At 35.7% G+C, this 17,893-nt stretch overlaps 1 protein-coding gene across 5 annotated transcripts in view; it reads left to right on the top strand.

Annotated features, from left to right (window-relative positions):
• Positions 1-17,893, top strand: part of Hspbap1 (HSPB1 associated protein 1) — a 78,097-nt gene that overhangs the window by 22,853 nt on the left and 37,351 nt on the right. For 3 of the 5 annotated variants that reach the window (XM_013068810.3, XM_004873610.4, XM_087209398.1), the window contains one exon: positions 4,090-4,275. The exons of 1 other annotated variant lie outside the window; for it this stretch is intronic. In XM_013068810.3, coding sequence (XP_012924264.1) covers positions 4,090-4,275 — 186 coding nt within the window. The remainder of the gene's footprint in view (positions 1-4,089; positions 4,276-17,893) is intronic. One more of the 5 variants, XM_013068811.3, reaches the window with a different exon arrangement.

The raw sequence follows: 17,893 nt of genomic DNA, 5'->3' as shown, positions 1-17,893 counted from the left end.
GGCAGTGTTGGTGTAAGGAAAGACATATAAATCATTTGAATAAAACAGAGAATCTAGAAATAGAACCACACATATATGGTCCACTGAGTTTTGAAAGATTATTTAAAGTTAGCATTTTATAGAATATAAACTCAATTCAAGAGCCGAGAAAGAGACAGTGTTTTCAGCAAATGGCACTAGAACACCTGGTATCCGTATATAAAAAATTAACCTCAACCCTTTATTTCCATACATGAAAATAACTTGAAGGGATCTATGAACCTAAATATGAAAGCCTAAAAGTATAAAACTTTAAGAAGAAATTATAAGGGAAAATGTTTATGAATTCAGGGTAGGCAAGAACTACCTAGGATACAAAAGACATGATGTATAAAAGAAAACAATTGATAAATGAGATTCCATCAAAATTTAGAACTTTAAGTGACATCATTAAAATGAAAGGTGGTCCTTAAACAGACCATATTTACAATGTATATAACCTATGACCAGAATATATAAAGAACTCTTACAGCTCATTAGTAGACAACCCAATTAAAAAGTAGACATAAGAAGATGATAAATAGCCAGTACCGCACAAGGAATGGTGTGCAACTCTAGAATCAGAAAAATACTAATCAGTACAATAACAAGATTGAATTATACACTCATTAGGGAGATGAAGTTAAAAGTTTTAAAAGCCTTGTCATGACATTTTCTGTTTGTTGGATTCTCCCCCTTTGCGTTTAATTTGTCACACCCAGTGGATTCATTCTGCTGGGTTTCCTAGGGTTGTGATCCTCATTGTCTTTTCCTAGGGTATTGACTAAAATGTTTTGGAGTGCCAGTTTGGTATTCATGAAGTTCCTGAGGAGCTCTTTATCATGAAAGTATCTTATTTCTCCATCAATTGTGAAAGATAGTTTTGCAGGGTACATCAATCTGGGTTGGAGGCTGTTTTCCTTCAGGGCTTGAAATACATCACTCCAAGCTCTTCTTGCCTTGAGGGTTTGCATTGAGACGTCTGCTGTGATTCTGATGGGCTTTCCTTTGTATGTGATTTGTTTCTTTTCTCTCACTGCTTGTAGAATTTTGTTCTTCTGTTGGATTTCTGGAATCCTAACTATTATGTGCCTATTTGTAGATTTTTTTTTTGATCAAGGCTAGCTGGAGTCCTCTATGCCTCACTTATCTGTATGTCAAGTTCTTTTCCCCTGCTTGGGAAGTTTTCTGCCATCACTTCTGGGAACCGTATTTTTATGTCATCTGCACTCTCTCCTCTTTCTTCCTTGACTCCAGTCAGTCTTATGTTATTCTTCTTTGCATCATCTAGCAGCTTCTGGATTGATTTCTCGTGTTCATTTACAATTTTAAAGCAATTTTTCTTTTCCTGGTCACTAATTGCAATCTTATCTTCTATATCTGAAATTCTATCCTCACATTGGTTCATTCTGTTGCATAGACTTTCAATGGAGTTTTTAATCTCCTGGAAATCTGATTGCGTCTGTTTTATGTATTCCATTTGTTTCCTATGTTGGGATTCCATCATGTTCCTCAGATCCTCTATTTTTTTATCTGTGTTCTCTAGATTTATTAATCATGTCTTGCACCATGAGCAGAATCTTTGCTGTTATCTGAGAAATTATTTCTGATTTCATTTTTCCCAGATCCTCTTTTGTTGCCAGTTCAGAGAGTCCAGATGGTTGAGTATCAGATTGTTCCATCTCGTTTCCCTTTGGAGTTGCTGTAGGTGATCTGGAAGTCTGTTTTTGAGGCTTGTTTACGTGTCTTCTCATTTCCACGGTGGGGGGGTGCTTTTGACACCCGAGCTGCTCACCTTCTCTGCCCTAGGAGCCTGGGATGGCGGCAGGGGAGCTTCCTTCTGGGTGCTAGGACCAGCTCAGCTTCTTTGCCCTGGGAGCCTGGGATGGAGGCGGGGGAGCTTCCTTGCGGGTGCTGGGACCAGCTCACCTTCTCTGCTGTAGGAGCCTGGGATCCTTTTGATAAAATTTTTAATTGCCTGGATTTCTGATTGAAACCTTTTCATGAACTCTGATTCTTTACTATCTGGTCATTCATGTTTTGTATCATTTTGTTTAGTTCACCTAGCTTTTTATTAGTGTGTTCTCAAAGTTCCTGGATCATTTTGGTTATTTCTTCCATTATCTGTTTAGTTATGTCTTCTGTGATCCATTGAGTACCTCTTTATTCTGTTTCTAACCTCCTCTATTATCATTTTGAGTCATTTGGGTGTGTAATTTTGTAATCTGGCCATGGGAGCAGCACCTGTGTCCTTTAACTCTAACCCACCAGGCGGTATCTCAGCCCACTCCTTTGGCTGTCTCCTGTGACTGCTTCTCTCCTAGTCACCATGGGAACTTAAGGCAGGGAGCCCTGAAGTGAAACCATGCAGCTTCCCGGAGTCAAGCAACCCTTTACTGGAGTGATGTCTGACCAAGGACTCTCTCAAGGAATATGGTGGGCACTTGTACTATAGTCATTCACCAGCTGTTGTCCGTTGAAGGACTCTATGGGAGCAGAATCCTGCACTGTCCCAAGCAGATCACAGCAACTGCTGGTCCATTCAGTGGCTGCATTCCTGAGTCTCCCCTGGAGTCTCCAGCATTCACTTTGTCTCTGTAGGTTTGGTCTCCCTTTTCCTGCAATCCACAAGGTGGGAACTGGGGAGAAAGTGCACATTGTCCCTTCCCTTCTAGTTTTCTGTCTCTTCCGTTTCTCTGCAGCTTTTAATTTTCCTGTCAGATTCCTCCTGGTTCCCAGGATTTACTTGTCTCATTTTTTCTTCCCTAAATTGTTATTTTCTAGTGTGTGGATTCCAAATCTCATATAGAGTCTGAGTTGTTTTCATTTACTACTCTGCCGTTTTTTTTTTTTTGGCAACCTGATTTAAGTTTTCATTTTCTTTAATAAGCTTTACATTTAAACGAGCATAAATTACTCAACTTCTTTGATAAGCCCTTTCCCATTCCTGTTCTTTTATCTGTTTATAAGATTTTCTTAATTTTTGGATCAGCTGTATTTGCTGATTAAATAACCAAAGTAGAGAGGCAGCTGGGGCTTTTTGAGAATCATAAGTATGTTTTACAGAGCAGAGAATTAAGCTATTAATCCTTCCCCCAAACTTTCAATTTTAAGATATCTTTAAAGATAAACTTTCTTTCTGGTGGTATGACTTAGTGGTAGAATGCTTGCCTACCATATGCTAGGTCCTAGGTTTGATCTCCAGTAAAGGAGAGAGAGAAAGGGAGAGAAGAGAGAGGAGATGGGAGAGGGGAAAGAACATGGGAGATGGAAGGGAGAGGAGGAGGATGGGGGAGGGGGAGGGGGAGGAGAAAGGAGAAAAGAAACTTGTTCTTTTATTTTAAAAAATAAGAATCTTTGCTATCCTGTCCAGGATTAACTTTCTGTGATTCTGTGAAATTTATGTATTCAGTACTGAAGTCACTGTTTGGAGATACACATATCTCCAGATATGTATCTTGGAGAATATATATGTATCTCCTAAACTGTTTATAGATGCATTGAAACCAAGATTAATACTGATTGCCATTTTAGCACATCTTTTATTCTTAAAACTGCAACAAGAAATACTCTCTCCCCTTCCAGATTGACTGCTACCTTAGTTCAGTAGTGATTTTTTGTTTGTTTGTTTTTGGTTTTAGTTTTGGTTTGGCACTAACATGGTATAACAAATAGAACTGTTACTGACTCCAACACCTCTGGTCTTTCCAAAGTAGTTCTCTTCAGCATTTCTTACATAAGCCTCTAAGAAATAATAGTTTACAGAAGTTTTACTTTTTAAATTTAAAGTAGTTGGAAAGCTGTTTTTAAAAGTAAAGTTTCATTTCTGACATTGATTATTATACATAGTTAACTACCATTCAAACATTTAAAATTTGAAATGAAAAGTTATTTTAAGAATTATGATCCTTTGAAGCCAAATATTTATATAAATGATAATCAACAAAGTGTGTGTGCAGTGAATTTGCCCAGAAAGATTTGCCAGAACAGAAACAATACCAGCTTTTTTTCTTCATATGGTATGAAATAACTTTATAGTTATCTGTTGCTTGATTTCATTTTTCTCTCTAGGTGAATATGTCAAACCTTTTACACCAGAGAAAGCAAAAGGAATTATAATGTCTTTACAGCAACCTGCAGTCTTCTGTAACATGGTTTCTGACTGGCCTTCGAGACACTGGACGGCTGCACACCTTTCTGAGGTCCTTCATGGCAAGCAGATTCGATTCAGAATGGGAATGAAGAACACAGACACAGGTGGGGCTGGAGGCAGCCAGGCTAACACTGCTCTTCAGCAGCTGACCACTTCTTAGCGCTGCTTTCCTGTCTCAAGAGATCCTTTACTTTTAATCTTCTTTTTAATCTTTTGTTGTACAGAGAGGAAAATTTTCCTGGAATGTATGGAAAAACAGTTTGCCCTAAGGTTTTTTTGTGTTTTAGACTAAACAGCCTATAGTTTAAACCCTCATACAAATTTTTTTTCTTTTTAGAAAACTTTTTTTATGTAATGTATAAGTATGTACATTGCTACATTGGGGCTCATAGAATGTGATGGACTGCATAAATATTTGTTAATACACTATTATTTATGTTCCCATATGACTGAAAAAGAACAATACTACCCAGTACTATAGCTCTACAATGTAACAGTACAAACTGATACTGCAGCCTAATAACCAGTGATACAATCTTATAGACCCTTCCACTTTTGACTGATGTAGAACATGTCCTCCTCTCCTTTTATTTGTAGCTTTAGGCTATGTATACTGCTCAGTGTGGGTTGTAGTTTTATCCTTTGCCTTATCAGCTGCCTGACCTGTATTGCATTGAACAAGCATGAAATGTAAATAAAGCAGCCTATTTTTAAAAAATGTTTCTGGGGTTCAAAGCCAGGGTCTTGTACATGCTAGGCAAGTGGTATACTATGGAGCTGTTCCCTGCCTCAGCGCTCTCTCTTTTTTTTTTTTTGCTCAAGCCATCCTCCTGCCTCAGCTTGCCAAGTAGCTGGGACTATACCACCATGCTTGGCTGCTTTTTTATTCTCTAAATTCATTGGTTTTGCCTGCTCCCTTTTCTTCCCTGTATACTAATATTTGGGGGGCTTTGCCTTATTGTCAGACCAAGTGACTACCGTTAACTCTAAAATTTAGTTAATACAAGGGAAAGAAATGATGTTACTTCTAATCTAATGGAATTCATAATCCCTAATCTTTGTTTGGTGTTTGAAGTGTCTTCCAATGTGAGTAAGATTAGTCCAGAAACTGAAGAGTTTAAGCTTTGTGGTAAAGTGGGTTATGAATATCTATTAATAGCTCAGGAGGAACTAGAAAATTCCCTGGCTTCCCTTCTATCTTTGTCTCGTGTTGACTTTGTAGCATATATCATAGAGTTAGTCTTTGTGTCTAGAATCCTTTTGGATTCCTGTGACTAATCTAGAAGGATAGCTACACCTGGAACTCTCAATTCCAATCACAGACCAGACTGTTTATTGTTTTTCAAAATTGAATGCTAGACCTTTTGCAATAACGTAAAAATCAGAGTATTCTTTTTCCTTCTTGATATTAGTGAACTAAATCTGCTGCTCATTGACATGTCTGTTAGAAACTAATTTGGAGAGAAACAGGAATCAGAGTTTTTATATCCTGGAGAGACTCCATGTTCAACACTACTATTAATAGCAAACATTGTTTGAGAGCTATTGTCTCAGGCCTGTTCGGAATGATTTGCTTGTATTCAGTGTCTTAATCTGCTTAACACTTCCCTAGGATACTGCTGTCGTTCCATTTAATAGGAATTTGACATTTTCAAGTTAATACTTAACCATAAAAGAAAAAGTTAAGAAAAACTGCTCTTTTGAGAAACTCTTTTTGGAAAACATAATTTTGTCTTTTTAATAATTCAAATAAAATGTACGTAAAACCCATATAACAAAATTCATCATTTTAACCATTTAAAAGTACATAGTTCAGTGGTTGTGTTTTCACAATGCTGTGCAACCATGACACACTAATTGCAGAGCATCTTCATTATCTCATAGAGAAGGCAGTGCCCTTGAAGCAGCCACTTTCCATGTACCTTCTGCAGCCTTAGTCTTCTTTCTGTCTCTGAATTTACTCATCTAGGACATATATAAATAGAATCATATAATTGTTGGTCTTTCAGGTATGTTTTCTTTCACGTAGTGTTTTCAAAGTTCATCCATGTAGCAATACCAATTGAACAGCCCTAAGCTGGAAATCTGAAATCCTGAGTTCTCCAAAGTCTGAACTTTTTGAGCACTGACATGATGCTACAGGTTTAAAATTCTACACTTGACCACTCATGGTGAGTCATAGTCAAAATGCAGGTACACTAAAAAAATTGTATAATATTACCTTCAGCCTATATAAGGTGTAATGAGACATAATTTCATATTTAGGCTTGGGTCCCCTCCCCAGGATATTTCATTATATATATGCAAATATTCCAAAATCCAAAATTAACAATACTTGTAGTCACAAGTATTTCAGATAAGGAATATACAACCTGTATATATCAGTATTTTATTTCTCTGGATTATCAAATAATACTCTGTTGTATAGACATACATTTTGTTTATCCACTCATCAGTTGATGAACAGTTGAGTTGTTATCATCTTTTTTGCTGAACCATATATCTAGGAGTAGAATTACTAAGTCATAAGGTATATTGGTCACCTTCCCATCAGGACAAAATACCAGACACCTGAGACTTAAAGGAGAGGTGTATTTAGCTTATGGTTTAGAGGGCTCAGTCCGTGGTCAGCTGGCTTCAAGTAGAAAGACGATAGTGGAAGGGCGTGGCAGAGGAAAGCTGTTCAACCCATGGCAGCCAGGAAACAGAGCAGGAAGAGCCAGAGAGAGATACCTTCAGAGGCACGCCCTGTGTGACACTTCTTCAATCTAGGCTCCACTTCCTAACAGCACATTCAGCTGTGAACTCATTAATGGACTAATTCACTGATGAGTATAGTGCCCCCATGCTACAGTCACCTTCTAAAAATCCCATCTCTGAATGCATGAGACTTCCAGGGGTTTAGATATAAACCATAAGATAAGATAACTGTAATGTTTAACATTTTGGGAAACTGCCAAATTGTTTTCCAAAGTAGCTGCACCATTTTACATTCCTACCAACAGTGTATGAAGGTTCCAATTTTTCCACATCCTACACTTATTCCATTGTTTTTATTAAAGGCATTGTACTCCATATGTTCTTCACATTTCAGTTTTGATTTGCATTTCCCTAATGACTAATAATGTTGATCATCTTTCCATGGGTGTTTTGGCCAGTAGAAATGACCATTCAGATCTTTAGCTCATTCTCTAATTGGAATTTTTATCTTTTTGATGTTGAATTTTAGGAGTTCTTTATATATCATGGATTTTAGACCATTATCAGATATATGAATTGCAAATATTTTCTCTCATTGTGTGAATTATCCTGTTAATTTGTTCTTTTTAAAAATTATTGCTGGTCATGGTGACCTATGCCTATAATCTCAGAACTTGAGATGCTGAGGCAGAAGGATAACTGCAAGTTGGACGCCAGCTTGGGCTACATGTTGATTTCAAGGCCAGCCTAAACTACATAACAAGACTTTTTCTCAGAAAAAGAAAAGAAAATGATATTTCACTGAGTATAATCCAAAACTTCCACAGTCAGTACAGGATAATGGTACAAAAGAGCTGAAACTAGAATCAGCCTGCATGGCTTTAAATGTTGGCTTAATGTATAACCTTGGGCAAGTCAATCAACTTTTCTTTGTAAGAGAAATATTTTCAAGATTAAATGATTTCAATCCCTGGTACCAAAAAAAAAAAAAAAAAGCTAAAAGATTAAATGATTTCATATCCATAGACTATTTAGAAAAGTATAGTGCCTACTATATAATAAGTACTCAAAAACTATTACTTAAAGGTAAAGTAAATTTTTTTTTCTGGTACCAGGGATTGAACTCAGGACCTTGTGCTTGCGAGGCAGGTGCAGCACCACTGAGCTAAATCCCTGGCCCCTAGAAATATATATATATTTTTTTGGTACCAGGGATCAGACTCGAGACCTTGCGCTTGTGAGGCACGCGGCGGAACTACTGAGCTAAAGAAATAATTTTTAAATGATATATGACTTCTTCAGTGTAGAAAAAACTTGAAAACATGGAAAGACCCACAGAAATTTTAAAATACCTTCCAACTAACCAGAAATAATCACTAGTTATACTTTGATGTATATCCATGCAGGCCTTCTTGTATTAAGAAAAGATAATATTAATTTTTAGAGCCTGCTTCTTTTTACTTAACATATTCTGAACCACTACTCTTGACATTAAATGTGACCTAAATGTTACCTAATGTTCCTTTGAATGGTAGTATCATAAATTATTTTAGAATGCTCTTGTACTAGATTGCTTACAGTTTTAACATTTGTAAATACTACTATAGTGAACATCCTTGGAAACAAATCTTGTCTTGGTTTCTGATTTTCTAGGATGGATTCAAAGGGCATGTGAATTATCCTACCCCAGAAACCTCTGAGTCTTTCTGATTGCCTTGTTTTTCTGGTGTCTTGTGACTTAGACTCTACTATCCAACAGCCCCCTGCTTGTCTGTCTCTATGGCTGTCCTCTAGTCAGCATTACTACCCCTCTCTCACCTCCAAGCTGAGGTGGCCTTCTCCCCAGTCCTAGTCTCTGCATCCCTGCCTTCCCTTCCCCTGCCAGTTCTCAGATGGTAGCCAGGGACAATTTGTAAAAACACAAATTTAATCTTATATCTCTGCTTAAAACCCTTTAATGGCCTCCCATTTTAGGCTAAAGACCAAATGTTTGGAAGGAAGGCTCAGCTTAATTTCACTGAGCTCAGGCTATTTTCAATTTCCATATTTCCCGGAATTTGCTTCTTCCTCCTTCAGAGCCTTTGTGTATATAGTGGCTAGCCATTCTTCTCTTTGCCCATTGTTTCCCCTCTATCTTTGCTCCTCTTCTTTCTTAAGCTTTTGGCTTAAATGTCATTTTTTCCTGTCTATGTCTATCCTTCCCTATCCCCTAAATCAGGTGCGGCTATCAAACTATGTCAGAACACTTTGCTTGTATTCTTCTCCTCTTCCATCCCTCCCCTGCTTCCCTCTTTCTTCCTGAAAGTACTGGATATTAAACCCAGGGAGCACTGAGCTACATTCCCAGCCCTTGAGATAGAATCTCACTATATTGCTCAAATTGGATTTGAACTTGTGATCTTCCTGCCTCAGCTGCCTGAATAACTAGGATTATAGGTGTGTGTCACCATGTGTGACACACAACATATTTCTTAGCAACATTTAGAACAGTTAAAATCACATGATTAGTTGTGTAAGCAATTACCTGATTAAAATCTCTTTTTTCAAGGTAATTGTCGTGAGGGCAAGGACCATGTCCCATGATAGATAAGCAGCTAATGGATGTTCAGGTATTTGTGGAGTAGAAAAAAGAGAGGCTTTTGATACGTAGGACAAGAGCTTTGCAGAAAAGTGGTTTCTATTTGGAATCTTTAGAACATACGTTGATACATATTTTGCCATTCCTTTGGCAAAACTGAGATTTATCTTAAAAAAAAATTTTTTTGATACATGAAAATGGTATCTCATTATTTTAATTAACATTTCTTTGATTGCTGGTAATATTGAACATAAGTTAATGTTTGTTAGTAATTTGTATTTTTTTTCTGTTCTTTGACTTACAGCTTTTTATAGGTTTCAAAATATTTTAAATTATTTTCATATTAAGAATATTGTGTTAAGGCCGGGTATTTAGCTCAGTGGTTCCACCGCCTTCCCCACAAGCACAAGGACCCGAGTTTGATCCCTGGTACCAAAAAAAAGAAAGAATATTGTGTTGTTATAGATATGTTTCTCAGTTTATGTTTTACGTTTTCATTTTGCTTCACATTTTTATAATCTGATTTGATTATTTAATTTAATAATATCCTGTTAACATTTTATCCTCATTTTTGTTCTTATGAATTTTATCCTTAGAAATTTCTTCTTCTGAAAATATATATTCTATTATCTTCTCCTAATAGCTTATTGATTTCTTTTTTCTACATTTTACTTTTTATCTACTTTATAATAATATATATTGATATATGATGTTCAGTGGAATTTTAAAAGTAGTTGAATTGGAAACTTTCATTCTAGCATCATTTACTGAGTGATCATTTTTTCACCTTTCTAGCTTTGAAAACTATCTTTATTATATGACTATATTCTTGGGTATTCCAGCATTAGTTTCTCAGCCATATATTAAGCTGTCAGTTTTGGGCCAATAAAACAATTTTAAAGCAAGATCTTAGCACTGATATATATTTTAATATTTGAAAGTACAATTCATTCTGCCTAATTACACCTTTTTATTTTAATTTTATTATTTATATTTTAATTGATATAATTGTATATATTTATGTAGCATGTGATGTTTCAGTACACGCTTGTATTATGTGATGCCCAAATCAGGATAGGCATATCTATCTCATTAGACATTGGTTATTTCTTTGTGTTGTAGATATTTAAAATCCTTTCTACTGGTTGTTTTAAAATGAACAGCACATTATCATTACCCTGCTGTGTAATAGAACTCCAGAACTGATTTCTCCTGTCTGATTGTAACTTAGTACCTATTGTTCAGCCTTTCTCCATCTCTCCCTTCCCTCTTCCCACCTCAGCCTCTGCTAACAAATATTCTGCTGTCAACTTCAGTAACTCTTTTTTCTTAGATATTACTGAATTTTATTCATGTAAATGAACTTTAGAGTTACACAAAGTACTCACTTTAAAGAAATCCTGTTAGGATTTTAAATGAAAATTCATGGAGCTCTAAAAATTAATTTGGAAAAAATTTACATTATGTGATACGGTATATTCTTACAGAGGAATGTGTTACCTTTGCTTACTAAGTCTGTTTGTCTCTCAGCAAAAAGGTCTGTAGTTTTTATATAGATAGACACATTTCTTAAAATATTTTAAATTTCATTATAGTGAGTATGACAGGAATATTTTTGCCTGTTATATTTTTTAACTGATTCTGATTGTTACATAGATAAAAGCAATTTCTTTCTATATATATATATATATATTTTTTTTTTTGTACCGGGGATTGAACTCAGGACCTTGCATTTGCAAGGCAGACACAGTGCCACTGAGCTAAATCCTTGGCCTTGTATGTTTATTTTATATGCAACCACTTATTGATCTTGACAGTTTTGTTGTTGTTCTTGTGAGTCTTCTAGGTAGATAGGCATAAATAAGGATATCTTTGTAGCTTCTCTATTGAATGTATTTATTTCTGTCTGAGGTTTTGCCTAGAATATTTCTAGGTTACTGGAAATAATGTTAGTAATTTTTTAAAGAATTAGCATTTTTTAATGTAATGCCTTTTTAGCTTTTAGGAAGAAGATAGTGACTGTCTATCATACGGGCCTTTTTTATTGGTACGTGTTTGCAGTATACAATGATTATATTCATTGTGGGAAGTTGGTACATTGTGGGAAGTTGTATATAACACATCTTAATTTCTTTTAACCCCTTTTCCCTCCTTTCTCTTTCCCTTCCCTCCATTTCATGGTCCTCTTTTGCAAAAGATCTATCTCCATTTCCTGTTTTCTGGCTTTTATTTTGCTCTTTAATTTATTTATACTTTGAGTTTCTCATATAAGAGATTTCAAGCTTGTGTGTCGTCATTTCACTTGACACTGTTGTCTCAGGGTGGATCCATTTTTTTGCAAATGACTGAAATTTATCCTTCTTTTTGGCAGAATAGTATTCTTATCATATGTAAATACCTCATTTTCTTTATCTGATCATCTTTTCATGGACATACAGGCTGCTTCCAAGATTTAGCTATTATGAAGTGTGCTGCTATAAACATGAGTATGCATGTATCACTGTAGTGTGATATCTTTTTTTTTCATATATTTTCCCCCATTAAGTTTATTGGTACATTTTAGGTATAAAATACAGTTACATATATCATTGGGATCTTGTACCATTACATGAGTATCTTGGTTCTTATTTTTTTCCCCTTCCCCTGCCCTCCCTTCACCCCCTCCACCCTTCCCTATTTGCAAAGACTTTGTTTCCATTTTTTTCCTTTTCTCATATTTTTTCTTTTCCCTTCTTTCCTTTACCCTACCCCTCCCACTTCCCCTACTCCTTTAGACCTTTACTTCCTATTACACAATATCAAATACACATTTTTAAAATTATAATATCAAGGTCTAGGAGACATTACCAGAGATTTTACAGAATTTAAAAGGATATAGAAAGTATATTACAAAAATCTTTTTTGAAATAAATTTGACAACTTCTAAGAAGTACCTTGGAAGACAAATTAATGAAACTAACTCCGGAGGAAATATAAAATTTGAGTAGCACCTATTAAAGAAAGGATATTCCTAGCTTGAAAACCTACCTATATGACAACAACAGGCTCATATACATTTTAACTGATAAATTATATCAAACATTTAAAGCAGAAAAAAGAAGGAACTTCTCCCCTCATTTTAGGAACTCAACATTGTGCTAATCCTAAAACTGGATAAAGATAATAGAAGAAAAAAGTATGAACATAGATAGAAAGTTGTTTAACAAAACAAACTATTAGAAGTCAGATCTGGCAGTATGTAGAAAGTGGTTTTATTATAGGGATGGCAGTGTTGGTTCAGCATTGGAAGATCTACCCCTAAAAGTCATCATTTTAACAGAGGAAAGGAAAAAGCCATATGATCCTGTCACTAGTTGGAGAAAAAATGTCGAACTAAATTCTACAGCTGTCCATGGTAAAAGCTATCAGGAGACTAGAAGTAGAACAGAACCTTCTCAACAGATTAAATACATGTACTCCATACTTCCAGCAAAAATGCCTTATATGAATGGAGAAGATACAATGCTTTCTCCCTAAGGTGGAGAACAAGGACAGATATGCCTACTCTTCATGTGTCTATTAAACTTTGAAACATAGGCCTAAACCAAAATAGTCTGGCAATAAAATGACACAATTAGGATAGGATTGGCAAGGTAGAAGCAAAATCTTTATATGTAGATGAAATGATCATCTACAGAGAAAATGCTAAGAAATCTCTAGGAGCCCCTAGAACTTGTATTTGAATTTAGCAGGATTAGAAAACACAAGGTATATATAAAAATTCAGGTCTATGTATGCTTGCTATACATGAAGAATTGGATATTGAAATTTAAAAGTTATGTGTGAGTACAAAGGACTAAAAAGTAAAAAGAAAAAGAAAAAAAACAGTGTTGGAAGACATTTAGTACCTAATTTTAAGACTTCTTCTAAAGCTACAGTAATCAAGGCAGTGTTGGTGTAAGGAAAGACATATAAATCATATGAATAAAACAGAGAATCTAGAAATAGAACCACACATATATGGTCCACTGAGTTTTGAAAGATTATTTAAAGTTAGCATTTTATAGAATATAAACTCAATTCAAGAGCCGAGAAAGAGACAGTGTTTTCAGCAAATGGCACTAGAACACCTGGTATCCGTATATAAAAAATTAACCTCAACCCTTTATTTCCATACATGAAAATAACTTGAAGGGATCTATGAACCTAAATATGAAAGCCTAAAAGTGTAAAACTTTAAGAAGAAATTATAAGGGAAAATGTTTATGAATTCAGGGTAGGCAAGAACTACCTAGGATACAAAAGACATGATGTATAAAAGAAAACAATTGATAAATGAGATTCCATCAAAATTTAGAACTTTAAGTGACATCATTAAAATGAAAGGTGGTCCTTAAACAGACCATATTTACAATGTATATAACCTATGACCAGAATATATAAAGAACTCTTACAGCTCATTAGTAGACAACCCAATTAAAAAGTAGACATAAGAAGATGATAAATAGCCAGTACCGCACAAGGAATGGTGTGCAACTCTAGAATCAGAAAAATACTAATCAGTACAATAACAAGATTGAATTATACACTCATTAGGGAGATGAAGTTAAAAGTTTTAAAAGCCTTGTCATGACATTTTCTGTTTGTTGGATTCTCCCCCTTTGCGTTTAATTTGTCACACCCAGTGGATTCATTCTGCTGGGTTTCCTAGGGTTGTGATCCTCATTGTCTTTTCCTAGGGTATTGACTAAAATGTTTTGGAGTGCCAGTTTGGTATTCATGAAGTTCCTGAGGAGCTCTTTATCATGAAAGTATCTTATTTCTCCATCAATTGTGAAAGATAGTTTTGCAGGGTACATCAATCTGGGTTGGAGGCTGTTTTCCTTCAGGGCTTGAAATACATCACTCCAAGCTCTTCTTGCCTTGAGGGTTTGCATTGAGACGTCTGCTGTGATTCTGATGGGCTTTCCTTTGTATGTGATTTGTTTCTTTTCTCTCACTGCTTGTAGAATTTTGTTCTTCTGTTGGATTTCTGGAATCCTAACTATTATGTGCCTATTTGTAGATTTTTTTTTTGATCAAGGCTAGCTGGAGTCCTCTATGCCTCACTTATCTGTATGTCAAGTTCTTTTCCCCTGCTTGGGAAGTTTTCTGCCATCACTTCTGGGAACCGTTTTTTTATGTCATCTGCACTCTCTCCTCTTTCTTCCTTGACTCCAGTCAGTCACATGTCATTCTTCTTTGCATCGTCTAGCAGCTTCTGGATTGATTTCTCGTGTTCATTTACAATTTTAAAGCAGTTTTTCTTTTCCTGGTCACTAATTGCAATCTTATCTTCTATATCTGAAATTCTATCCTCACATTGGTTCATTCTGTTGCATAGACTTTCAATGGAGTTTTTAATCTCCTGGAAATCTGATTGCGTCTGTTTTATGTATTCCATTTGTTTCCTATGTTGGGATTCCATCATGTTCCTCAGCTCCCCTATTTTTTTATCTGTGTCCTCTCTAGATTTATTAATCATGTCTTGCACTATGGGCACAATCTTTGTTGTTATCTGAGAAATTATCTCTGATTTCATTTTTTCCAGATCCTCTTTTGTTGCCAGATCAGGGAATCCAGATGGTTAAGTATCAGATTGTTCCACCTCATTTCCTTTTGGGGTTGCTGTAGGTGATCCAGAAGTCTGTTTTTGAGGCTTGTTTATGTGTCTTCTCATTTCCACGGGGTGGGGGGTGGGGGTTGCTGCTGGCACCCTCGCGGCTCAACTCCTCTGTGTAGTGTGATATCTTTAACTCTTTTTGGATGATACCTAGAAGAGGAATAGCTGAGTCAAATTTCCATTTTTGGTTTTTTGAGGAATCTCCATAATAATTTTGATAGTGGTTGTACTAGTCTACATTCTGAAACTAGTTTGGATCCAGTTTATTTTTCAAGATATGTGGTCAGTGGCAGTGTCGTACCTCACCTGGCAGTAATTTGGCAGCAGTTGTAGAAATACACCCTAAAAATCTATAAGTTGGGAGTACTGATCAAAAATCCTGTTCAGAGCTCACATCCAATGTGTTATTTCTTGTTTATAAGATGATGATAGTCTAACAAAATGCAGAAATCATTGTTTTCTTGCTGGGCAAAAAAATTTTTTAAGATTTTTTTATTATGATCATTGGAAGCAAGCTTAGTTTATCATTGCTACCAGACCTTGGACAGTTGGGCTTCTTCTTACCTAACATTTGACGGTAAGTGGCTGGTAGCTTCCTGAGCTACTGTATCATTAAATGAAGGAACAATGATGCTGAAATTAGAAAGGAATAATTCCATTGCATAAAGTAAACTAAGAAAAACAACTATACTACCCAGCAAGAAGGTGTCGTTTTAGCACAACACAGTGCCTTTGTGCTGCTCCTACCAGGACTGAGTGAAAAGGTCTTATTTTGAGGTCATAATGTAAATGAAAAAGACTGTCATTTCCATTCATTTTAACCAGTAGTAACAATTCTTATGTGTAATTTTTACACTTTTACTTTCATTTTTAATGTGCAGAATTTGCTATGACAAAATGAAGTCCTCTAATGAGGTCAGGTTCTGGAAGCTACAGTGCAGACTTGTCTGTGATAACTGGTCCTAACTGAAAAGTCCTGTTCCTTCCTCACCAAGAGCTAGTGGCTTGGTTAGTGGCATTAGTATTCGGTCAGTTGGACTGAATTCTAGGAAGTGAAAACTTATAAGACAGTGTAATGTGTCTTAAATCACAGTGGAGTTTACTGAGAGATTTAGAAATGCCTCTTGTTTCCCAGCATCACGAAGCTTTCTTGCCACATGCATTTTTGTTTGTCAATATTTATCTTTATGTACTCTTATGCTATTGTGAATTTTTGATGATATCAGTGATATTAAGAGATTATACATATACTGATAATTTACTGCTTACCAAGTACTGTTCTAAGTGCTTCACAAAAATAATCAGAATTTAAAGAGTTCTTGAGCATTTAGATGTTAATCTTTTAGATAAATGTGCCTTAATAAAATTCTCCTTCTTTAAGTCAAGTGACAGGTTGATGGAGCAGTTGACTTAGGGTGATTCTTTGATATACATCTTGCCATTTACCTCTGTGCCATACTGTGGTTTTAGGAAAAAGGAGGGAAGGGAAATTGTATAATCCTAAGAAGATCAGGAAAGAAATGGAGGAAAGAGATAAAAATGTTGAAAGAAGAATTTGACTACCTTTCTCCTTCCAATTCAGTTAAGTTTTTTTTGTTTGTTGTTGTTGGTGGTGGTGGTTTTTTTTATGGTACCAGTGATCAAACTTGGGTCCTTGCACTTGCGAGGCAGATGGTGGAACCACTGAGCTAAATCCCTAGCCTAATTCAGTTAAGTTTTAAAAGATTCCAAATAATGTATGAATGATGGAGAAGTACTATAATCATATTTGGCATATTGGCATTTACTGAGCACCCACTGTGTGTGGGGTGCTCTGCTAACTGATCTACATCCCTCTTGGAAGGATTTCATGCTTTGAAAAGATTTTTTTTCTTTTTCTTTTTTTACTGGAGATTCAGTCCAAGGAGCATTGAGCTACATCTCCAACCCTTAAAAATTTTTTTTTCTTTGTTTTGAGACAGGGTCTTGCTAAATTGTGCGGGCTGACCTTGAACTTGCAATTCCCCTGCTTCAGCCTGCTGAGTTGCTAGGATTACAGGTGTGCACCAACACACCTGGGTGTGATTTTTTTAAATATTAACTTCCCTGTGTTCATTTAAAATATTTCACTACTTGCAAAGCAAAAAATAATTTCAGCACTTTTGGAAAAACAGTTCTCGTATTAATCCAAGACTCCAGTCTTGACTCATTGGCATTGTACCTGTACTAGCAAACCTACCTGTGGACAATTAGTAGACTTTCATCTCAGAAGTTGCCTCCCCACCCCCGCTCCCATGTTTTTTGAGACAGGGTCCCACTATGTAATTTAGGCTGACCTTGAACTCATGGCTATCCGCCTGCCTCAGCTACCCAAGAGCTAGGATTACAGGTTTTCCCCTTCTTAAGTGTTGGTGGTACAAAATTTTGTATTTCGTTGTATTTCTCAAGTTCTCTATCATTCTACTTAAAGCTTTATCTTTATCTAAAATATTAAAAACTCAAGTATTATTTGTTTCTTTTATGTTCTTACAAGCCTGAGTACCATATTAATTGCAAATGATATTCTTAGTAAATGATTCTTAAATGAATTAATGAATAAATGAAAAGACTTTAAATTGTCACAGTCCACTTAATAATTCTGAGGAGCTGTGTATGCTAACTGCAGTACAAAGTCAGAAAATTTTCAAAAGACAGTTCCTACATTGCTTTTTAAGAAACTTTTAAATCTAATACAGTGGTTCTTACACTCTTTGACAGCAGGATCCCATTAGTAATTGTTGAGTACCCGATGTGCTTTTTCTGATACAGGTATCTCTTATGATAC

Source organism: Heterocephalus glaber, unplaced genomic scaffold (assembly GCF_053883595.1).
Source record: "Heterocephalus glaber isolate CG9 unplaced genomic scaffold, H.glaber_assembly_v1.0 deba00000122, whole genome shotgun sequence".
Taxonomy (NCBI): domain Eukaryota; kingdom Metazoa; phylum Chordata; class Mammalia; order Rodentia; family Bathyergidae; genus Heterocephalus; species Heterocephalus glaber.
This window is presented reverse-complemented; position numbering and strand designations above follow the sequence as displayed.